At 55.4% G+C, this 23,646-nt stretch overlaps 5 protein-coding genes across 5 annotated transcripts; all 5 read left to right on the top strand.

Moving 5' to 3' along the window:
* Positions 1-128: 128 nt before the first annotated feature.
* Positions 129-778, top strand: V2A60_005867 (thioredoxin-like protein; the record flags this gene model as incomplete). Its single annotated transcript, XM_083257165.1, has 2 exons — positions 129-185; positions 338-778. The coding sequence occupies 2 exons, from the start codon at positions 129-131 to the stop codon at positions 776-778; spliced, it is 498 nt and encodes a 165-aa protein (XP_083113291.1).
* Positions 779-4,407: 3,629 nt separating this feature from the next.
* Positions 4,408-9,559, top strand: V2A60_005866 (uncharacterized protein; the record flags this gene model as incomplete). The annotated part of the gene is made up of 2 exons (XM_083257164.1): positions 4,408-4,478; positions 4,657-9,559. The coding sequence occupies 2 exons, from the start codon at positions 4,408-4,410 to the stop codon at positions 9,557-9,559; spliced, it is 4,974 nt and encodes a 1,657-aa protein (XP_083113290.1).
* Positions 9,560-10,508: 949 nt separating this feature from the next.
* On the top strand, positions 10,509-11,837 carry V2A60_005865 (uncharacterized protein; the record flags this gene model as incomplete). The annotated part of the gene is made up of 1 exon (XM_083257163.1): positions 10,509-11,837. One exon carries the CDS (start codon positions 10,509-10,511, stop codon positions 11,835-11,837), a length of 1,329 nt encoding a protein of 442 aa, XP_083113289.1.
* Positions 11,838-12,208: 371 nt separating this feature from the next.
* Positions 12,209-13,506, top strand: V2A60_005864 (uncharacterized protein; the record flags this gene model as incomplete). Its single annotated transcript, XM_083257162.1, has 3 exons — positions 12,209-12,287; positions 12,465-12,953; positions 13,031-13,506. The coding sequence occupies 3 exons, from the start codon at positions 12,209-12,211 to the stop codon at positions 13,504-13,506; spliced, it is 1,044 nt and encodes a 347-aa protein (XP_083113288.1).
* A 7,739-nt stretch (positions 13,507-21,245) lies between these two features.
* Positions 21,246-23,220, top strand: V2A60_005863 (homeobox domain-containing protein; the record flags this gene model as incomplete). Its single annotated transcript, XM_083257161.1, has 2 exons — positions 21,246-21,607; positions 21,729-23,220. The coding sequence occupies 2 exons, from the start codon at positions 21,246-21,248 to the stop codon at positions 23,218-23,220; spliced, it is 1,854 nt and encodes a 617-aa protein (XP_083113287.1).
* Positions 23,221-23,646: the final 426 nt, after the last annotated feature.

The following is a 23,646-nucleotide window of genomic DNA, read 5'->3' as shown; positions in this document are numbered from 1 at the left end:
AGTGGGTCACGTGTGCTGATGGGCATGTCCAACGTGATTCCCTGCCACCTCTACATTTGCTCGACCTCGTTCCCACGTTGATTGTGCCGGCCATATCTTGGTACTCTGATCTGCCCTGCCTATACGTCATGGAAACTCTATCGTATATCCTTCTGGCAATTGCCTTTGTAGTTTTCATCTTGCCTGTAAGTTTTCTTTGCCGTTGCCGAATTCGCTCGCCGTTTGCCCAGGGTTTAGTTCCGGACCTGTCAAATGTGCTGTGTCTGTTTTTCCTGTGCATCCCGCAAGGGCCGGTACGGACTCATCACTCATGATTACTTACTTGCTGGTACAATAGGCCATCTTCAGAGACCGCTCGCCCATACCCGAAACATCGGCAAGAGTCTTGAAGGTATCCGAGGCCGCGGACCTAGATGCCGTCCTCTCAACTACCACTTGCGTGGTGGTTGATTTTTACGCGGACTGGTGTCCTCCGTGCCGTGCCATCGCGCCGGTGTTTTCCCAATTGGCAGAGCGACACTCGTCAAACGGCAAGCTCGCTTTCGTCAAGGTGAACGTCGATCACGTCAAGGACGTTGCAGCGCGATATAGCATCTCGGCGATGCCCACGTTTGTGTTCTTTCGGGATGGTGTGCCTCAAGCAGTACCTGTGGAAGGCCTCCCGGGCCGCAGCTCGGTGAAGCTGACTGACGCTGGATTGGTGGACAGGGTTCTTGGCGCGGACCGTGTAGCTCTTGAAGCTGTAGTCAAAGCCCTGTCGCTTGAGAATCAAGGCTAAGTGGGCAATGTCTGGCTGGTCGAGAGACGACGTGCCATCAAGAGACCGGGCAATCACTACTACTTGACCCCAAGGCGATGTCGTGATGCGCTTATACTTGCCTGAACTTTATCCACCGCGGCTACAAGGAACTCTCGATGAATGGGCGACACTTGCTCCGTATGCAATTGTGCTCTCATGGACTGGTAGTTGTGAAGCCACTTTCAATAAATTGATACTGTGCATTGCTTTTGGGCGTCCTACCCACCACAAGTTTTAGACTGAGGTGCCACCACACCTGACATCACACCGCCACGATCGGTTTTCGACATTGTTTGTACGGATTAGCGACACAAAGGATTGCGACCAAAAAAAAGAAGAAGAAGAAGAAGAGGAAGTTGGAGCGCCATTTTCTGCTGTGCCGAGACAGGTTCCTCAGGGTTAAGCTGGAGCATGTCCGCATGTGCAGGAGAGGTGCCAGCGAGGGAGCCTTTGTTACCCAACCGAGATACCGGTGGGGTTAATATTAACCACCCTTGGTTAATAACCGACGCACGACACCGACGAGAACTCCATTATTATTTGTTTTCATTTTTATTTTATTTTTGCATCAGAGAATGAACGCGTTACGGCGTTGCCGGCCTGTTATATAGAGAGGGCAGTGCTTCCAAGGGGGAAGGAGGTCCAACGTTGGCTTTTGCAACAGGGATGATAAATAGTACAAGAGGATTGAGCCCCTGTGCCAGCTTTTTCTTTAATAAATTAAAGCTCGGATGCGCTTGGCCCTTTTGTTGTCAAAGTTTGTTCAACAGCAGAATGCCAGCCGTACAAGTAATAATTCGTAACGGCCGCGCCTGGCTACTGGGTAAGTAACCATGTGGGTAACTTGGCTCCCGCTTTTTTTTTTCTATTACGCAGAGCCGGCAGGTGCCCATGACGGTGCGCCGCAGCTAGCATGACAACATCGATACTGATGATGTATTGATCTAACTAGGGGCTAGCCTGGACACCGTGGGAGCCGGCATGCTTGCTTGCATAGACGGGCAGGGCAGCGCTGGTACTCACAACTTCACAAGTAGCGCTCGGCCCGGCTGCCCCGACATTTGTCTCATCGCGATGCCGCCATCGCACCACATGCCCAGCAAAGTGAATGCCAGCAGGCATGCTTTTGCCGAACTGTAAGGAATTTTTGCCAGGCCCGGCGTACTCAAGTACGCACCGCACCCCCCGCCCCCTTGCTGCGACAGGCGTGAACCGTCCGTCACTTTTAGCTCCAATATAGCGTGGTTTTCCCTCGTACCATCTCGTATCCCGCCCGACTTACCGACGCGCCGCCCGCCGCCGCCGTTGGCCCTACGGCGAGCGCTGAGCAAAGTTGTGCGGCTGGCTGGTTGGCTGGCTGGCTGGCAAGGATTGATGACGGGTTCTTTCATGCAAAGGGTAAGAAGATGGACTCTGCGGAAACGGAATGCAATGGCGGAAAGAGAATAGAGTTGATGAAGAGGACCACTAATTTTAATGAAATGGGATAAAACGAAATACATTGGACTGAATAAAATTTAGCTCCTTGCTGTAAAATCTCTAGGGATCGTGTTGCTGTTGGTTTTGTGGTTTTCTCTGATTTTTTGTTTTTATTTTATTTTTTGCCTTTTGTTTCTTAATTTTATGCATAGGACAGATGAATTGGATTGTTTTGTGACCCCCTTGAATGCAAAGTAAAAGTAAATAGTCCGTAAAGAGTCGCAATAAACATAAACTTCATACCCCTGCGAAACGTTCGACAACAGTGGGCTCATAGGCATGGCCCTCTACGGAGTATTGAGGCGGACAATATCCACCGTCGTGTCTACTAATAGAGATTGGGTGCATGCAGATCTTAGATGGGCAGTGGTCCTGGACTTGACGAGAAACCCGTTGCACCAAGTTGATTGCTTTGGGGGGGGTGGACTGGTGGTCGGGCAGGAGACAAGTACCAGTCAGTAGAAAATCAAACAAGGGAAAAGGCCGAGATGACGGCAGGCCGGGAGTGCCTTGACAATATTCGCAACTCGTACCCAAGGGGTGCGAGGATGTTGAATCAAGCGACTCGACTTTGGCAGGAGGACGACCGCCTGACTCTTTTGGCCGGGTGGCTCGGCCGGACAGCGTACCCATGCATAGCAGCATAGGTAGCCAGCACAGTCTAATAAACATCATGGGGATATCATTGTGGCCCACTGCCGGTCTAGTTTGTAACATTCCACTGCCTGACGCTGGTGGCCGGCCGAGCTCGGCACGCCGTAGGTATTCGCCGAGGGCCGTACAAGGCGGGACGGAGGAGCAATAACTCAGCACAGCGTTGACTTGGGAGAGAGAGAGAGAGAGAGAGAGAGGCGCCATTTGGGGAGTAATATTTGAATCCATCATCAAGATGGATATGATTCCAAGAAGGAAAGGAGAAGAGGAATAAAAAAAAGTCTCGTTGGCTCGCCATAGTAGTCGTCATCTGATGATTAGCGAGAAACTTTTCTTGCCAGCCGCTGTTGGTGACTAGCGGGGGAAGCTTTAGCGTGTACCGAGTAAGTAGCAGAGCAGTAGGCAAGTACAAGCTGTGACTAGATGGAGTCAGGGTCAGGGTGCTGGACACGCTTGGATGGTGCCGTGTCATGCCATTCTTGTTGGTTGATAAATAAGGTGATGCTCCTTGACAATTGCGTTGCCTTTGTTGCGGACTTGCTGGGACCAGATTCGTCGTCGGCCTGTCTCAACCGTGCGTGATGAGGTGGTCACTACCTGTTGAGTGATACTAAGGCGGTACTTGTTAGGGTCGGCTGTTTGTCTGTCTGTCTCTGCCTTTTGGCACTCCACGGCACTCTACGGCACTTGGTCCTCTGGTTTGAAAAAAGAAAGGAAGAAAGAAAAAACAATACGCTTGATTCTTTTGTCATCTTGTTGTCTACCTGCTCCAAGTACTCATTTCTCCTCACTCCTGGAGAAAAGGCAAGTAAGTAAGTAGTGACTCCCTTTCCTCCCTCCTAGTAGGTACCTACTATCTACCTAGCTACTATGCTACTAGGTATGGATCCCCTCCACAGAGAACACAAACCCCACCAGAATCCGCCCCAGAGGTATCCACCAACTGCCTTTACTTAGTAGTAGTTGCCAGTGCCAGCCAGCGAGCCGGCCAACCAGCTAACAGCAGACGGGCTAATCCGACAGGCTACCCAGCTCCCTGGCAGCTGGCACCTTGTACCAGTATGTGCTTGGCTCAAGGCGGGGACACCAAATTCTCTTTCCCCTTCTGATCCTCCTTCTCTTACGCCAGAGGCCAGGAAAGAAAACAAAGTCTGCATGCCAACGACCGTCGCCTTTTTTTTCTTTCCCTCTCTCTCTCTCTTCCTCCCCCTCCCTCATAACAACTCTATTTTTAATCGACACCTGTCGCACTTTTTTCTTTTTTCTTTTTCTTCTCTTCTCTTTTCTCCTCAGCGCCATCCCACGACCTCAACCACGACGGACGCTCGCCGTTATTTCCCCCCCCGCCATCCCGTTGCTGCCGTCCGTCTCGCCAAAGCACACCGCTCGCTCAACTGCCGGTGCTGCTGCAGGAACCCCCCGCCTTGGTCGCTTTGGCCCGCGGTGCCCATCACAGTTCCGACTTGGCCAAAGCCATGGCCGGCTTTGCTCAGTGCTCCTGGCCCATATGGCGGGTAGATGATTTCAGTCTGTGTTTCCAAGTTGAGTAGGTGGTCTTTTGCTTTTTTGTTTCCCTTCTTTCATTTTGCTCTCGCTGGCCTTGGTCTCGCGCCGCCCGTTTGCGCATCAGCCTCGCCGTATCGGCGGCCACGGCACGGCACGCCACCCCGGCCATTGCAATTGCAGCCAATATCCGCGCCACTTCCCGCTAATTGCTTCCTCAGCTACCTCCGTGTCATCCTCCCTCTTCTCCTCGTCGCCTTGTCTGCTACCCGCATCATCTCCTTCAACGTCGCTCGCATAATACAAGACCGCAGAACCCACGGCTACGACGCCCTCCATCACGCCCAACATGTCGTCGACCACACAGGCCTCCCCCCTGACCCCGATACCGACTCCGAACAAGATTTGGAGATTCACGGCGGTCGTCTCTCCAAGACCATGTCGCGCGGCTCCGTCGTCCACGCCGATCAGCCTCACGGCCAGTTCATCTCCAACCTGGTCGAGATTCTCGCCGTCATCGCCCTCGTCGCCCTCAATATCCTAGCCCTCGTAACCGGTACCGGCTCCTACGGCCGACGAGCCCGCCTTGCCGCCACCGCCAGTCTGGTCGTATGGATCTATACCCTCACCCTCGTCTCTCTCCGAACCTTCCTCGGAAACTCCAGATGGAGGGTCCCTCGCCTCTGGAACCATACTGCCACCATCTACGGCATCAGCTGGATCGGCTCCCTCGTCATATTCCGCTCCGCCATCATTCACCCGAGCTCAGACCTCGCCCAGGCCATCGCCATTGCTGAGTTCGTATCCGTCACTCTTCTTTGGGGAATGGCCATTACCACCCGCAAGGGTAACAAGACGGTCATGATGGAGTGGGAGAATGGCCTCGAGCCTTCCCGTGAGCCCCTCGCCAGTCTCTTCTCCATTGTCACCTTTTCCTGGGTCGACGACATTGTCTGGGCCGGTTGGAAGACGCCTCTCGAGATGAACACCGTCTGGAATCTCCTGCCCAAAGACAAGGCCGCCAATGTCATTGCCAGCTACCGCTCCTTCAAACAGACCGGCTCCCTCGTCCTTCACCTGCTTAAGTACTTTCAGGGTCCTCTCATCGGCCAGTGTCTGCTCGCCGCCCTTGCGGGTGTCTTTACTTTTGCTCCCACCATGTTGCTCAAGTATATTCTCGAATACGTCGAGAACCCCGACTCCGCTCCCCGCAACGTCGTCTGGCTCTTTGTCATTCTCCTCCCCGTTCTCGACACCATCCGCTCCATCAGCGACAACATTAGTCTCTGGACAGGCCGCAAGATTTGCATCCGCATGCGCGCCATCATCATTGGCGATGTCTACGCCAAGGCCCTCCGTCGCAAGGCCGCCGCCGGCCCCGATAAAACGCTCGGAATCCCCCAAGAGGATCGTGACACCGCCGACAAGGGCGCCGTGTCCACCATTAGACGCGCCCTAGGGCTCAAGGCCAAAAAGAAGGTCTCTGCCGACACACCCAACAAGGCCGCTAGCACCGGCGATGAGCAGGCAAACCTTGGTACCATCATTAACCTCATGTCCGTCGACAGCTACAAGATCTCCGAAACAACTGCCTACCTGCACTTCCTCGTCGGTGCGGCCCCCGTTCAGCTCGCCGTGTCCGTCTTCCTGCTCTGGCAGGTCATGGGCCTCAGCGCCATTCCCGGCATTGTCGTCATGGCATTCCTCGTTCCAGTGAATTACCTTCTTGCCAACGGCTTCAGTGTCACATCCAAGAATATCATGGCTGCCACCGACAAGCGTATTCACGTCACCAATGAAGTTCTCCAAAACATTCGCATCATCAAGTACTTCGCCTGGGAGAAGCGCTTCGGCACCATCATTGATGAAAAGCGCGAAAACGAGCTCAAAGCCATGCGCTCCCGCTACGTCCTCTGGTCTGTCGCCGTCGCCATCTGGAATTCGGTCCCCGTGCTCATCACCTTCTTCTCATTTGTTGTCTTTACTCTCGTCGAGAAGAAGCCTCTCTATCCGTCCGTCGCCTTTACCGCCATTTCGCTCTTCATGCTTCTGCGCATTCCTTTGGATATGCTCGGTGACATGTTTGCCCACGTGCAGGAGGCCAAGGTCTCGGTTGAACGTGTCGAGGAATTCCTGCAGGAGGGCGAGACTGAAAAGTACGAGCAGCTCGGCATTGACAACGTTGATGAAGATGGTGTCAAGCGCATCGGCTTCCGCGACACCACCCTGTCCTGGAGCGGCAAAGACAGCAAGACGGATGACGGACCCAGCGCCTTCCGCCTATGGGATCTCAACATTGACTTTCTCATTGGCAAGCTCAACATCATTGCTGGCCCGACGGGCTCCGGCAAGACTTCACTTCTTATGGGTCTTTTAGGCGAGATGTCTTTGTATTCCGGAAAGGTATTCTGCCCTGGTGGTCGCAGCCGCGACGACGTACGACCCGACCCCGAGACCGGCCTCGCCGATACCATTGCCTACGTCGCTCAGGCTGCTTGGCTTCTCAACGGCAGCATCAAGACCAACATTCTCTTCGGCGCCCCGTACGACGAGAAGCGATACAACGACGTCATTGCTGCCTGTGCTCTTGAGCGTGATCTCGACATCCTCGACCACGGAGACGAGACTCTGGTTGGTGAGAAGGGCATCACCCTATCTGGCGGCCAAAAGCAGCGCATTTCCCTGGCACGTGCCGTCTACTCGGATTCCGCCCACATCCTCATGGATGACTGTCTCTCCGCCGTCGACTCCCACACGGCTCACTGGATCTTCCATCGTTGTCTAAAGGGCCCTCTGATGGAGGACCGGACCTGCATTCTCGTCACCCACAACGTCCAGCTCTGCGCCCCCCAGTCCGACTTCATCGTCATGCTTGAAAATGGCCGCGTCAAGGTACAGGGTGCTTCCACCGATCTGATTGCCGCCGGTGAGCTCGGCGAGGAGCTGCAAAAGTCGCGCCCCGGCTCTGCTCTGACGTCTCGTGCACCCTCTCGCGCCTCCAGCTTTGGCGAGACCACTGTCGTCGAAGGCTCCCACGATGGACCGTACAAGCCCAAGCTAAGGAAGAACGTGGCTCCTCAGGTCGATCCCATGGACGAAGGCAAGGCCACTGGTGCCATCAAATGGCCCGTTGTGAAGCTCTATCTCTTCTCCATGGGGTCCTATTGGTTCTGGATCATTGCCCTCATCGTTTTCCAGCTTCAGCAGCTAGCCCCCGTCGCTACCAATGTCTGGGTCCGAGCCTGGGCCAACCAGTACGTCGAGGAAGACGTCCGCGGCGTCGCATTCAGCCCTGCTAGCGCCTCATACAACAACCAGTTCCACCCCAAGGCTGCCTGGGCCACGATTGCCAAGCTGAGCAACCTACCGGTCGACCAGTCGCCTGCCTACGCAGACGCCTACACTGTCACTGGCCAGATGCCGATTGGTGCTACCAAGCCCGCGCATGATGTCGATGCAGTGTACTACGTCTTCGGCCTTGCCTTCATCGGTGCTCTTGGCGCTTTTACCGCTTTTGTCCGCGACATCTGGATCTTCTTTGGCTCCCTGACAGCCTCTCGTCGCCTGCACAATGCTCTACTCAACTCCGTCATGCGAGCCCGTTTCAAGTTCTTCGACATCACGCCACTTGGTCAGATTGTCAACCGCTTCAGCAAGGATCTCGAGGCTGTGGATCAAGACATTGCTCCCACCGCCATTGGCGTCCTCGCCTGCGCCCTGTCTCTCATCGTGACTGTAGTCTTGATCGCCGTCATCACACCCGCTTTCCTGATTGCCGCCGTCTTCATCGGCATTCTGTTCTACGGAGTCTCCGTCTTTTATCTCCGCGCATCTCGCGACCTGAAGCGCCTCGAGTCTGTGCAGCGCAGCCCTCTTTTCCAGCAGTTTGGCGAGACGCTCAGCGGCATGACAACCATTCGAGCCTACGGCGTTGAGCGCCGTTTTATTCTCGAGAACCTCGACAAGGTCAACACCTCGAACCGTCCTTTCATCTACCTCTGGGCTCTCAACAGATGGCTAGCCTTCCGCGCCGACTTTATCGGCAACAGTGTTTCCTTCTTTGCCGGTGTTTTCATTATCCTCAGCATTGGTAAAATCGACGCCGGTGCAGCTGGTATCTCGCTCAGTTACGCCATGAGTTTTACTGATAATGTATTGTGGCTGGTTCGACAGTACGGCACAAACGAACAAAATATGAACTCGATGGAGCGCATCAAGGAGTATCTCGATGTTGAGCAGGAAGCCGAGGCGATTGTCGAGGATAACCGCCCAGCCGAGTCGTGGCCGGAAAAGGGCAGCGTCGAGTTTATCGACTACAGCACGCGGTACCGAGCTGACCTTGCACCCGTTCTGCGTGGCATCTCGCTCAAGATCAACGCCAAGGAAAAGGTCGGAATCGTCGGCCGCACCGGTGCAGGCAAGAGCTCACTCACCCTGGCCCTGTTCCGCGCCCTCGAGGCAGACAAGGGCGAGATCCTCGTTGATGGTGTCAATATCGGAGCCATTGGTCTCCAGGACCTGCGTGAGAAGATTACCATTGTGCCCCAGGACCCAACTCTGTTCACGGGCACGCTGCGTTCCAACCTAGACCCTTTTGATCAGTACACTGACGGCCAGGTCTTTGAGGCGCTGCGACGAGTGCACTTGATTGGTGAGGACGATACCAGCACACCCGCGACACCAGTGTCTGCCCTCGCCAGCAACAAGAACATCTTTCGGGATCTCTCCTCGTCGGTGGCTGAATCCGGATCCAACCTGTCCCAGGGCCAGCGGCAACTGCTGTGCCTTGCGCGCGCGATGCTCAAGAAGCCCAAGGTGCTAGTCATGGACGAGGCTACGGCATCCATCGACTACAACACCGACTCCAAGATCCAGGAGACGATTCGCGAAATGCGGGGCACAGTCATCACGATTGCGCATCGCCTGCAGACGATTGTCGACTATGACAAGGTGCTTGTCCTGGACAAGGGCGAGATGGTTGAGTACGCACATCCCTGGGAGCTGATTAGCGACGAACAGACGCAGTTTTACAGCATGTGTGAGTCGAGCGGCGACCTGGAAATCCTCAAGAAGGCGGCCAAGAAGAAGTGGGATGAGGGCCGTCTTGTAGCTGTGGAGGCGTAATGATGATTTATTACTGGTTGTACCATTACCTGTGTATATTACATGGCGTCTGGATTCATTTTCTCACGACTAGATTCCTTTCTTTGGTATCATAATTTTGGGTATGACGCGCATTCCGGTGGCTTTCTTTTTTATCATTATATTGGGCGTTGAGGAAGGTTTATAGAGGAATAGGAATACATAAAAAAAATTTATTTGTCAATGTTGTTGGTAAAATTTGTATTTCTCTGCCTTGCCATGGATGTCGCTCCGCGCGAGGCTGCTCACCACGGCAGCTGAATTTTGAACTGAACGCAAATTGCGAGAGCCAAATGTAGCTCATGATCCTTTCTTGAGAAGCCCTTGGGGAATTCCACAGGACATTAATGAATTATGTAACATGGCTTGCATGATTAGATGAAACGTGGAATCATGGTGACTTTGCAACTCTGCCAACTAAAAACAAGACCGACCGCATGTTGAACTACAAGGGTCAAGTCAGCAGCGCGATTGGATTTGGGCCTTTGTTCCCGCTGAAGGACCCGGGTAACAGTAAACCCCCGCGGTTGACGACACGGGCCTTTTTAATTTCGTCCTGTCTACTCCGTGCCTAATAACCCTTCAACAATCTTTACGCAATTTTGCTAAATCGAACCCCAGGGTGTCTGCAACTTTCAACTCCCCCGAGGCCTTTTCCCGGCCGGCAAGCATCCACATCGAGGTGGCCTCTTCACCGCACGCCCGCTCTCTGTCTGCGCGGCTTCTCAGCTGCTGCCTGCCGCCACACAGCCCGAGGCAGTGCAATCCTTTGAGGCTACGTGAATCCTTCTTGCCCTCTTCTTTGTTTCTTCCTTCTTCTTTATTTTTTTCTCTCTCTCTCTTTTGTGTCATTCGTCGAATGCTGTAGTCTACAACATCAAGAGTCCGCAGAACACATTCCTCGCCGTAATCCGAATCGGACATCTTCATCATGGGCAAATCGTCCGACCTCGCCGCTCCGTACAAGGACGACAACAACAACAGCCATCCCACGACGCTACTCGGCGAAGCTGCCAGCTCCATCTCGATGCACCGACCTAACCCAAACTCGCCGCGGCGCCAGCAGTACTTTGACAGCGACTTTGACGTCGACGCCGGCGCCGGCGCCGTCGCCGACGAGCCCCCGCACGCAGAAGACGACCTGCCACCCCTCTACAGCGACCATGACCTCGACGCCATACCGGCCGCCACCGCCGCCGATCCGCTCATCCCTCGTGGCACGCCCAACCTCGACGTCGCGCCGTTCCGCAGCTCCGACAAGAGCGGCAAGACCTATCTCCTCGACCGCCGGCTCGACACGGACCCGGCGTTCCTGCAGCGGCAGCTCGAGATCCTGGCCGAGAGCCCGCCGCGGCCGCTGTGCCACGTGCGAGGCACGCACACGGAGACGCGCCGTCGCGGGGACAAGGAGGAGCAGGAGACGGTGGTGGACTTTGACGTCGAGGTCGAGCTCACCGGGCTCCTCTACACCGACGCCCGCACCGGCGCGTCGTGGCGGCAGCTGACGGCGGTCGGCAACCTGGAAAAGGTCCGTCGCGGCACCGTCCTGGCCAAGCGCGCACCGGGCTTCGGCGGCAGCGGCGGCGGCAGCGGCCAGGCGGAGACGGGGACGCCCACCGTCCAGGAGTGGTGCCACCGGTACTGCGCGAGCTCGGCCGGGCTCAAGAGCTTCGCCCTGGAGCGCCGCGTGACGGGCTGGGACTTTGAGCACCTCGAGCGGAAGCTGCAGAGGCTGGTCCGCGACACCAACTACCAGGGCCACCTGCGCGTCGACTTTCCCGTGCACAACAGCCGGGTCGAGATTTACAACGAGTGCCGGACGAGCCGGTGGCGGCTGACCAAGTGGATCGAGGTGCTCTGCTACGCGACGCTCGCCTTCCTCGTCACCTGGCCCTGGCTGTTCTTCCGCACCAAGCGCTGGGAGACGGTGTACGTGGCGTGGCCGCTCCGCGACCCGCGCACGGGGCGATACGCCAGCCTCAGCGAAGACCAGTGGTACAACATGTGGGCGCGCGCCATCCAGACGGCGTGCCTGGCCCGCCGCCAGGGCGTCCTCGACCAGGGCGACCTCGCCAGCAGCCTCCAGCAGCACCCCGCCGGCGGCGACGCGGTCGCCGGAGGGTTCGCCGGCGTGGTGCAGGCCGGCGTCGACGCCATGGCCGTCGTCAACCGCAGCTTCGGCTGGGGCGGCGACGACAACCGCCACGGCGGCTTCAACAGACGGGCTCGGCTCCCGAACCTGGGCAGGAACCGATGCTGAGAAAATCCTTTACGGCTGAAAACCCCCCTCCTCCTCTTATGAATGAATGAATGTGTAGCCAAAGACCACTTTAGCGGATACTCTATATTTACAGCTTGTTACTTTTGAACTTCAGCATGGCCCAATGACGCTTGAGTGTAGTGGTGTACTTTTCGGCCTTGGCTCCCAGTCTGAGTATCGAGTCTCGGATCCAATAGTGATGAAATTGTCTGATCAGATACAACAGAAGCGTACACACACACACACCTTGACGAGCTGCCCCACCCAATCCACCCCCACCATGTGTCTGTATATACTGTCACATCAGGCCGTCGCTTTGCAGCTCATCTCATCCACATTTCACAGCCCATCCGTCAACATCCAGCCTCATCATGGACATTAAAAATCCCAAAAGAGCATTAGCAGTCAGCTTACAATCCGACAAGGAGCACCTCAGTCGCATCATCTCCGGTATGAGCACCAAAAAAACACTTAGCGGGACCGCCGATAGGTTCATGCTGTGATAACGTCTCACTACCCTACACTCGCGTGAGGCTTGGGTTGGGCTGGACCAACCCTACCCCCAACGTTTTCCCCCTGTGTACACGCTGAAGAATTCACATTGAGAAAACTGACACGGCACAAAAGGCATTACGGGATCCGAGCCGATCCCTGCGGAGGGCTCCCTCGCGGGCATCACGCATGAGCTACGGCTCGAGACCAAGTACTACACCACCACGGTGCCGGTGTGGCTGGACCTCATCGACTCGCCCTCGGAGTGGGCGTCGTCGTTCCTCTCCGACGAGGCTGCGGAAGTCCTCGGCGTCCTCGGCGGGCTCATCCTCGTCTTTGCCATCCCGGACAGCAGTGGTGGCTCTGTTGCTTCCGCCCCCGTCGCCGACGGTGCTGATGATGACGACGACAACAACCCCACGCGGCAGCTCATCCGGCACGTCGGCACGGTCGTCCACCAAGGTCTCGGCGGGTGGGCGTGGGACGGCGTCAAGCTGGCCGTCGGCGTCGGCGGCGGCGGCGCCCTGGACGTGGATGAGTGGGATGAGCTGTGCGCCGAGGCTGGGCTGGAGTTTGTGCAGGTGGGCGGCGTCGGCGACGAGAACAAGCTGCAGCAATTTGGCGGTAAGGAGAGCCCGCCCACCTTCCCTTTGCAAACGACTGGGAGCAAATCAAACTGACATTAAAAAAAAACCATGTAGAAAAAAGTGGCATCCCTCGCATCAAGGAGGCTCTAGAGGCAAACGAATGGGACTTGGGCTCTGCTGATGAGCTGCTCTCGGGAGAGGAAGAGGCAGCATCAGCATCAGCGGAGGGAGAGAAAAAGAAGAAGAAGGAAGAGGGCGACGGCAAACAGAGGTCCTCGGATGACGACAAGGCGTTGCTGGGACCCGACGACATGGACTTTGGGCTTGACCGGGCGGCGGACCTCGAGACACTGAAAAGGGCCCTCTTTGCCAACAGCCAAGAACAACAACAACAACAGCAACAACAAGACTACTACAACGACGGCGAAGAAGAAGAAGAAGAGCAAGACATTGGCGAGCAAGACGTGGCCAAGGTCGAGGCCATGATGCGCAAGCTCCAAGCCGCGCGCGAAGCCGGCGAGACCATGGGCGAGGCGCAGCGGCGAAAAATGGCCGCCAGGGCGGTAGAGGAGGTGATGCGGCAACTATAATCCCCCTGCGTCAAGATCGGGTAAAAAACTCCCAAGGATATAATAAAATGGACAGGAATCAGAACTAAATAAAACAAAGAAAACAGTGACGGCATTTTTTTTTCTTCTTTCCTTTTTGTTTGCAGTTCGCTCAGCAAGCAAACAAAGTCAGAGCTCGGTTTTCCTTGCGCCAACCCCCTCCCAACGTTGGATGGACCCTTTTACTGCGCGGACCGGCGGAAGGAAGTAAAACAGACGCAGTCATCTAGCGCACCAAACTGCTTTTACGAGAAGCTGGGGGGGATTACTTTTTTGTCTCCTTTTGTTTGTAGGGCCAGCGAGTCTCTCTTCTCCTCCCCTTCTACTTAGCCACCGCCGAGAACCCCCAACAACCAAAGAGAAAATACTGATACTTTGCGATACCCGATTTTTTTTTTGGCCAACCCCATCTTGGTCGGAATCCCCAACCACATGGTCGGAAAAGGTACAAGGAACCAAGAAAAAAAAAGAAAAAGAAAGGAAATCCTAGGCTGGGGCTCATCAACCCCTCTTGTTGGCGGAGAGGGGGGGTACCAGCGGGCGATTTGAGGGGATCAGTGCGTACCCTGCCTGGGTGGCTTTTCCCCCCTGGTCATCCGAGGAAGGATATCACGGACTGCCAATGGGTAAATGTGCAAAGTATCATCGCGCGCAGATAGTTGCAAGGGTAACTGCCCATAACTGCCCATATTAAAAAGTTTGACCCATTAGCCTTTTTTTTCTTCTCTCGAGTGTACGCCGAACCATTTCCGTGGGTCACATCGTCACTCCTTTACAAGTGTGTGCATTCCGATGCTTGCTGCCTTGGTGCACATCATTGATAAATTACAAGGTAGTCGGCATGATAATCTGTATACCGGCAATGAATGGAGAAATAGATTGAGAATCAGGTTTTTTCTACTCTCTGCATGTCCTGTTTTCCTTATTCTTTCAAGCCGACATCAAAACAAGCCGACTTGGTCGCAAACAGCGTCACCTACTGTTTGCCTTTGTCAGTCCCAATTTGCGCAAAGGCACAGGCCAGGTAGCGTATTTAAACACCAAAGTCTAAGCATTTGGCATGGCATCTACTTATGTGCTCAAGTGCTGATGCGTACCGAGCAATGTTTCTGTCTTGTTCCTCTTTGCCCTCACCACATGGCAGGTACCTCGGCGCGGGTCCAACTTCACAAGGCACGACAGCGCTCGAGAACGCCTCCTCAGCTCGCGCCGCGCCGTGGACCACAACTGTCCGGGATGGTCTGGAATCTGGGGCCGCCAATGCAGGGCTCATTGCTTCTCTCCCATGTCTCGCCACTTCATGGTGACAGTCACCAACACTAGTATCAAGCTCACGACAGGGAAAAGGTCCGTTCAAGCCCCAACAAGGCTAGTAAAAGTCAAGGGCAACTCAATTACCCGGCCAAATGACGAAAAGGAGGGCCGTGAGATTGACCACCTCAAAGCAGCCCTGCAAAGACAAGGCACTCGTCGCTTATCGCACAGGTATCCGTACATATCAAGAATATGCGTTGGCATCGGTGCGGCTGCCTTTCCGACATAACAAGGGAATAAGTAGGGGAGACCATTTGCGGAATCGAGCGATTTTGGCACAGTCATGATACAAGGTCAGGCCAGCACCTCATGGCTTTGCGCCATTTACCGATATTGTCTGGCGTTATAGCAAACGATCCGATGGATGGACAGGCATTCCGGCCAGGGGTCTGCAAGCACATCAGCCAGACCACCGATCAGATTCCACGAGGCGCAGTTGTCGATGCAGTACTTCGTACTCCGTAGAAGCCGCCGTTTACCATGGGCCCGAAACTTTTCAGAGAGTTGACTGGGTACAAGGTCGGACGCGGACCAAGGAGAGGCTGTTCACTTCCAGTCAGTCGTCTTGTAATCATGTTGGCGCAACACGAGCCAACCATTGGCGCCCATCGCAGTTACGTTGCGCTGCAGGTAGACCAGTTCTTCCTCTTCGGGTTCCTGGACGGTCGGGCGTGCTGGCGGGGCCGGATCCAGGCACGGCGTGCTATGGTTGGCTGGTGAAAACGCAGGGTGCCGCCCAAAGAAGCATCGCTAGTCAGGGGTAAAAACCAGTCCAGACCAGCTCCGGATGCCAAGTGAAAGGAGGGAAAACCCTGCCTGGGCGCCTGACTGCTGGTCAGACAAGGGTGTGTGCAGAAAAGTATAAAACAGGAAAAAAAAAACAAGAAAAACTGTGTCGGTGTGCACCTCGGTGATGTTGTGGCGAGCAAGTCGTTGGAGCTGTCCAGGGGTACCAAGGCATGCCCCTTCTTTTGCTGTACCACGACAACTACCAACGGTTCACATTCTTTTCTTTTCCGCAATGTTTTAATCCGCCTTGTCCCCAGAGTAGAGCTGACGTGCTGATACCTACACGGCTCCTATATACAAGTCCCTGCGCTTGTACGGATAGTTGCAGAGAGACTGGCCCAGGACGCAGAGAGCCGGTTTGCGCTAGACCAAGTACCTGGCTGATTGGTCAGTTCATAGAGTTGTGCTTGGGAAACATGGCGAAGCTGAGAAGCGAATTCTGAGGGCGGCGTCAAGTTGCGCCAAACAAGTAAGCAAGGTGAACGAAAAGCTAGTCTTGAGCATCTCATCCATTTGGCGAGGTGCAGGGCTGTCATGTGCGCTCCTGTTCTGTGGTTGGTTGGCGACGCGAAGCCCGTGTCTGTCAAAGGGCAACATGCTTTGCATGCCAAGTGGGCTATATACTGTGCCGCTCCAGTCCGCTTTAACACATCAAGGCACATCACGATGGTACCTGCAGCGGGACTGCAGGAACCGACGTGCGCGTCGCTGCATGTCTCTTGTTGGAGGAGCATGAATGTGACACATGTCCAGTTGGCAAAAGGAAGAGGGTGGCAAGAATCTCCGGCCATGAGAATGGCTTGCCGTTTCACCTCACCTATCGGCCAATTGACAATAGTATCAGCGCTGCCAGGAACAAGGGCCCTGAGTCTATTACTGAGTAGTAGAGTTGTTTAATACCGGGTCCGGCCAAGGCATTGCTTGTCGCTGGCGGATCACGGAGTACGACTATGGCAGGTGCCGTTCCGCAGAGTTTCTTCTTTTCTTCTCTTTCTTCTCTTTCTTTTTCGGGCGCGTTTCGAAGCATAACGGTTACCGCAGACTGAGCCATGCCAAGCAGGGGTGATCGACCTGGAGCAATGCGCCTCGTCTGGCACACGAGTGGCAACTCTACTAATTTTGCCGACGTGCTGTAACAAGCCAATGCTTCATGCGACTCCAGTAAATAAGAAAAGTGACTCGAAGCACCGTTGAGAATGAAAAGGTGCTTTCAAAGTTTCATCAGCCACAAGATGCGGAGCACGACGTGTGCTGAGACGTTGACTAAAAGCGAACCTGTAAACTCCTAATCTGTAGAGAGTTGTGAGTGTGCTTTGCAGCATGCATAGGGGACGGCCTATAATTTCGACATCGGTTTTGCTCTTCCGGTCTGCTCTCGAAAAGTTGTGCTGGCCAGATATGGGAGGGATGCGACATTTTTGCAGTGTTACCCGATTCCGTGTTACTTTGTCCAACCAGGCAAATAGCGAGGCTCGAGGGTAGATCTGCGACTGCGAGGGACGATCACTACTGAGGGCGTGGAGACAAAACGGGCGACGGGCAGCAGCCCGGGTGCTTGTTGCTTTCCACTTGCCACTTGCCACCTTGCATGCTTGCCTACTCAGGGCCGGAGCAGTGCTGGACTCCCGAACAGTGATGCCAAGCTGCAACCTTGCGGGTGTGACGTACATGGGGCGGCCAGAGCGGCGCGATGGGCGCGTTTGGGTGGCCAGGGCCCAGGGGGCAGAGAGGCTAAGTAGTTAGCATGATGGCATGTTAGCTACCTAGGAGCCGGGGAGCGCAGGACGATGGTTGGATGTATGGCTTTGTGTGGTGTCACGGCAAGAGACGATCCACGGGATTAGTCGCAGTCTGACGTATTGATGCGCGCTGTCCAGACCTGCGCGCCTCGGGGCGGAGGACGGACTGGCAATTGTGTCGGTGGACTACTACTCAGGCACCGGTAGTTGCGAGCTGGGGATGCCGTGGCCGGGAGTGCGTTGGTTGACTCTTTCAAGAGCCCCTCCCTCGCCGACCTGAGCTGGCTGGCCCCTCCAAGTCGGCGCCACCCCAAAAAGCCTCAGGGGATGATGGGGGTGGTGGACTCTGGTTTCGTGGTGAGCAAGCTGCAAGCCTGATATGGCATCGTGGCAGCGTGGGTGGTGACCCCTGTCTTGGAACAAGGCCGGCTGTGGACGTAGGATGAGACACCAGTGACCAGACAGAGCAGTGGAGGCGACGCGCCCCTCTAACGGGCTGCGGGCGAAGGGCCTGGTGGAGCGTTGGTTGGCGGAGGCATGTGGTTTGAAGCTGTATGGTTTACTGGTATATTTTCTTTTTCGTTGGCTCTTCTTTTTTTTTTTTTTTTTTTTTTTCCCTTGCCTTCCTCATGCTGCTTTTTTTGGCCGCGTGGCGCGCCGGGCAGCAAACTGTCTAGGATTAGCCCAGTGTCTGGCCCCGACGATCGGTTTTCTGGGCTGGGGCAGTCATTGTTGATTCAAACGCGGGTCGACCACGTCGGGGGCGCAGCGTCAGCATACCACTGGGGCGCCTCGGAGCGGAAATAGCAACAGGGCAGAAGGGAAAAAGTGCGAGTCCGAGGCGAGGGCGTTACATTTGCCGACGGCTGGAGGGAGTCGTTGACGTGAGATGATGATGGTGGTTATGAGGACGGGGTCCAAGACAGAGGAGTACGCGAAATTGAAGCGCAGCGGATGATGTTGGCCCTGGATAGCAGCGCCGAATGCTGACGATGGAAGCGGACGAGTACAGAAGAGACGGTGGGTGGGCGGTGGGCATGGCAGCAAGAGAGCAGGAGAGCAGAACAGCACGCCAGCCAAGGCGGCAGAAAGTCAATAAGGGATTGAGGGTTTGAGGGGCATGGATATACCGAGTGCAGCGTGTGGATGCATGGACGGCTCAGAATTTGGTTCCTGGGCTAGTGCCAGATTAGGGTTAGCCTGGCGAGCTTGGCTGCTTGTGAGCGAATGGTGCCTGGAGCTAGTCCTTGTACGGACAAGGAGGGCAAGAGGCAGAGGCAGAGGCAGAGGAGGAGGAGGAGGAGGAGGAGGGGTGGGCGTGGCGCGTGTCTGGTCGCCGGTCAGGTACCTAAGTAAGTAGGTACTTACTGAGGCATCTAAGTACTTACTTAACTTACTGGTAAGTACTGGCGAGGAGGGATTGGCAGGCAACAAGTGAGTCCCAACTTCTCAGTACCTTGGCTTGGCCAAGGTCCTTGCCGTTAGTCGCGCATGTACAAGTACGAAGGACGGATCAGTGCCGTCAAGCCTGAGCATGGCACGACAATGACATGAGGATGGCTTGTTGGCTAAAACAGGCGAGGATAAATATAGGCGAGTCGTGCAAAAGTACTGACTAAGTAGGGCAAAAAAGGTTACAATGCAGCGGCACACATCTCCAGTATTTCAATATTTGCGTGATGCTTGGTATATCGGGCGTAGTACAGATGACATGGCTTGCCTGCCTGCATTACTTATACTGGTCAGCCGTTTCGACGTCTCAACCTCAACAACCTGTCATCCTGTGTTACAGACTGACTGGCTACTCGACCAGGTCAGGGCCGGTGCGGCAGCAGCGTCTTACTCGCGCTCTTGATCGCCAACGGCAAGCCTCTCAACTCTGTGTACGAAGCCAAGGCATGAGCATCAACAAAGCAAGAAACCTGGGGCAGCTATAAGTACTTGCCTTATCTTGTCTTTGCCTTCAGTTATCTGCATAGAACTAGCTCGAAGTGACCAATCGACCAATGTACTTACAAAAGGCATGACAAGCAAAGCAAGTACTTACTTACATAGTACTTACAGTGTACGGAGGTACCTCGCCCTAGAACGTTACTTACCGAATCTACTTAGTACCCAAGCACCCAAGGTACCTGAAGTACCTGTAAGTAGTACCTGGAACTCTGTACCTGCAGCAGCAATAGCAAGCAGGCACAGGCAAGCAGCTTCAGCACCCGCCCTGGCTGGCTGGCCCACCGGCTGGCGACGCCCCCAAACCCGCATAGCTGCGGGCTGTTGCACACTGCTACCCACCATTTCTAAACAAGTCACTGCCCACCTCGTCATGCCCCCGACACAAGCGTGCCTGCCAGTGACTAGAACAGGACAGGACCAAGACCAGAAAAAAAAAGGAAAAAGAAAAAGAGACTAAAAAAAAGGAGTCCGTCTGTCGGCGTTGTTGAACCGTGTTGGGACTGGTGCTGCCAAAACTACACCAGGGAAGCTTCCCCGGGTGCGCTGTGACTGGCTGGCTTAAGCTTGCGAGTGGATGCCTTGGGGAGTGGACTTTGGCTTTCGCGCCCCCCCCGTTTCCTTTCGTCCCCTCGCCGCCACATGCAGCTTTCAACCAGGCACTTGTAACCGCCCCAAAGACCACCAACACGACCCCCTGGCCAGCGATGAAGGGTTCGCATGCCTCATCAGCGACTGACTACGGAGTATGTACCTGACTGACTGACTCTCATGCCACCCACCCGTCCACACACACTCAAGCAGTTGTACGGAGTACTCCCGGATTTTTTTCCTACAGAGTGCCAGTACCGACGACCTTGCCTTATAGCTGACTGCCTGACGGTCCTGCCTCCAAGTCATTGGACCGTGGCCCCTCTCTGGCCTACTGAGTACGCGCCCACCCACACCGGTTAGCCTGGCCCCTCTCCCCTCTCCCCTTTCCCCCTCCCCCAGTGGCCCATCTCGCAGGCACTTGCCCAGGCACTTGCCGCCGCAGCGTCCCGCTAGCTCCAGGCACACTGTCCACTGCATTGGTCCGTCGCTGCACCCGCTGCGCCGCTGCGCCGCTCACGCTCATGCACCACCGACTGACTGACAGGCTGACCCAGCAGGCGCCTCCTCTGGTGCATCGTCCGCCGTCATGCACCCACCTCCACCTCCGTTAGTACCTACAGCCCAGCCTACTCAGTACTGGGTACAGCCCATTGAGCCAGTACCAAGTAAGTAGCCTCCTACCGCTCCCGCGCCACCCACACTCTCACTGCTTCTGCGCCGTTCTGCCGCACCCGCTCTCGCTCACTCGCTCGCTCCCTTTTTTCCCCCGGCTGCCCCCCATCCATCCCCGTTTTCTTCTTCTCGCCTCCCAACTTTCATCGCCAACTGGTTTTTTTTTGTGTGTTCGACACTCTTTTTTTCCTTTCCCCCACGTCCTTTTCTATTTCCTTCATTCATTCATTTCCTTCCAGTCGCTCCCTACTACTACCGCTACTACTCCTACTCTCTTTAAATCCATCTTTGGTGATTCTTCACTCCTTTCGGACTCACCATTACATTCTTTAGGCCGCAGCCATTTTCATCCAGACGACAACCCCCCCGACACCGTCCACCACACAGTCTCTACTTCACCAGCTCCAACTCAACTCGCCATTCCCGATACCAACTCTCCTTCTGTCTTCTTACCAGTCGATGCCTCTCAGTCACTGCTCCTCATAACACAGCCCTTTTCCCTCTGTCCCAATTCGCTACACGCGTGATACTGCGACGCTCTCGCCCATCACCAGATCGCGACGCCTCGCTCCAATCGTGTTCGCTTCACACATCCACCGCCCCGACTTGAACAATCAAAACTTGCAGTGCTCATTACCGGCGAGTCAAACGACATATTTCGCCATGGCCACGGAAATTGAGATGCCCATCTCCATGATGCCCATGCACCATGCTCCCGAGTCCTCGAGCCCCAACTCAACCACAGCCCCCGGATCCGCCACCGCTACCTCATCCAAGCGTACGCCCTCTCCTACGGCTTCCGCCTCCGGCCACAACCCTTCCGGTCTATCCAAGCGTCCACCTCGCAAGAGCACTCTCACTCAGCAGCAGAAGAACCACAAGCGCCAGCGTGCTACTCAGGACCAACTTGCCACCCTTGAAGTCGAATTCAACAAGAACCCTACTCCGACAGCCAATGTCCGTGACCGCATTGCAGGGGAAATCAACATGACGGAGAGATCTGTTCAGATTTGGTTCCAAAACAGGTACGGATACTTGAGATCAAGGCTCCCCTCCCCCCAACCCAAATGATACTTTTTTTTGCCTTGAGCTACACGCGATACCTATGCGCGCGCCCTTCCCAACAATGGCTGACTTTCTCCTTAGACGAGCCAAGATTAAGCTTCTCGCCAAAAAGAGCCTCGAAACAGGCGAAGATATCGACGCTATCCCCGAGTCCATGCGCAATTACCTCGCCATGCAGGCCATGGAGTCTGGCAAGAGCCTCGGTGGGAGTTATCTCGGCCGCACTGGTCTCGTTCCCTTCGGCCATGGAAACATGCTGCTTGGTGAGCAGGCCGGCCCCAGTAAGGTGCTGATTCACCACCTCAGCTGCCGCTCTCTCAGCATCGGCAAGTGGACCAGAGTTGGCCAGAACACGATGGATCTCATCATCTTCTACTCCCCCGACAAGTGTACCATGACCTACTACATCAACAACGAGCAGGCCGGCTACAAGATTGAGTACCCCTTTGCCTACATCAAGAGCATTTACCTTGAAAACAGCGAAGGTGATCCTTCCAAGCTTGGGGGCATCGTTATCGAACTCAACCACGCCCCCAACTTCTTCATGGACTCGCCCCCCTCCGCCGGCGGCTTTTACCAGGTCGGCGACTTCACGGAAGACTCGCAGGCCTCAAACTGCATGGTTCACCACATCGGCGGCAATCCCAAGGTCCTTAGCGGCCAGCTCGCCAAGCTCATCTCTCTCGAGTCCTTCATGAACCGCCACAACACCTTGGCCTACGCCACTCCCAGCCCCAACGCTGCCATGGACGCTCACGCCATCGCCGCCTCGGCCCCTGTCTCGCCCATCCCTCGCCCATCCTCGCAGCCCAACTTTGCTCCCAGCCACATGGGCATGATGCCTGAACAAAATCAATGGGGTATCGGCCAGATGCACTCCGCCATGCGACCGCAAGGTCACAAACGCCAGAGAAGTCGTTCCGTCCCTGGCCCTATTGACTTCGCCATGTTTCAGAACCAGCCCATGCCCTCGTTCTACATCTCGGCGCCAACCGACATGGGCCCACCTCAGACGCCTGGCGTCTACGCTCCCATTCCCCAGCAGCCCAACATGGCCAACAACCTGCGCATAGATACGCAAGCTGGTTTCGGACTTGACATGCGCCAGTATCCCATGTCCGCCACGACTGCCTCGCCCGCCGACTTCCCCCACAGCCCCAGCTTCTTCTCCCAGGGCCACGACGGTACACCACTGGCCACGCCAGGCTACACACCTGCGTATAGCAGCGCTTTCATGTCTCCCCTCGTGGGCCCCGAGGCGAACGGCCCTACCTCAGCCTCGTCTCTCGGCTTCGCAGGTAACGAACCTGCCATTGTCGACCAGTCTCCCCCGATGGGAGTGATGGGCCGTCCTGGCTCGGCTGGCCTGTACGCGGCGCAAGACGGCTCCTGTGCTGTCTCGGAGGATGGTGCCACTCTCAACGACATGTACTCCAAGCATAATCTCAACCTCTCGCCAACCTTTGTCCAGCCGCAACAAGCAGAACTCGATATGGACCAGCTGGTGCACTTTGACACGGTTGACCCGTCGAGCCTTTCGCCTCCCGAAATTGTTAACTCGGTACCGCAATAGAGGTCGTCGACAGCTTGGCCCATCCCTCCCGTCTTGGTTTTTTTTCTACTTTCTGGCATTGAGCGTTACCTTTTCGTGATTGCTCTCGTTTGGCGTTGCTTGCTGGCTTTCTTGGCTGTTTATCTAATACCATTTGTCCTTCTTGTTCGTCTTTCCGCTTTTCCTATTCCATTTCTTCATGTTTCGGCTTGCTGCATCTTTTTGCCTACAATCCTCACATCTGGCCGTGCCGGCCAGTTGGCGGGAGATTTTTTTTCCTACCGGCAGTAATATCTCTCTACCTTTCTCCGCTTGCTTTCGCCGGGGCGGATCTATAACGAGTCTTTGCATGAACGAAATCATTCTTTCACTTTTGGGAGGATCGGTCGCACGACTATTGGTCCTCGGTCTTACAGGGCTTTGGGTTCATCTGCCGAGAGTGGCTCG

The sequence above is a fragment of the Cordyceps javanica genome, chromosome 3 (genome assembly GCF_051103115.1).
Source record: "Cordyceps javanica chromosome 3, complete sequence".
Lineage (NCBI taxonomy): Eukaryota > Fungi > Ascomycota > Sordariomycetes > Hypocreales > Cordycipitaceae > Cordyceps > Cordyceps javanica.
This window is presented reverse-complemented; position numbering and strand designations above follow the sequence as displayed.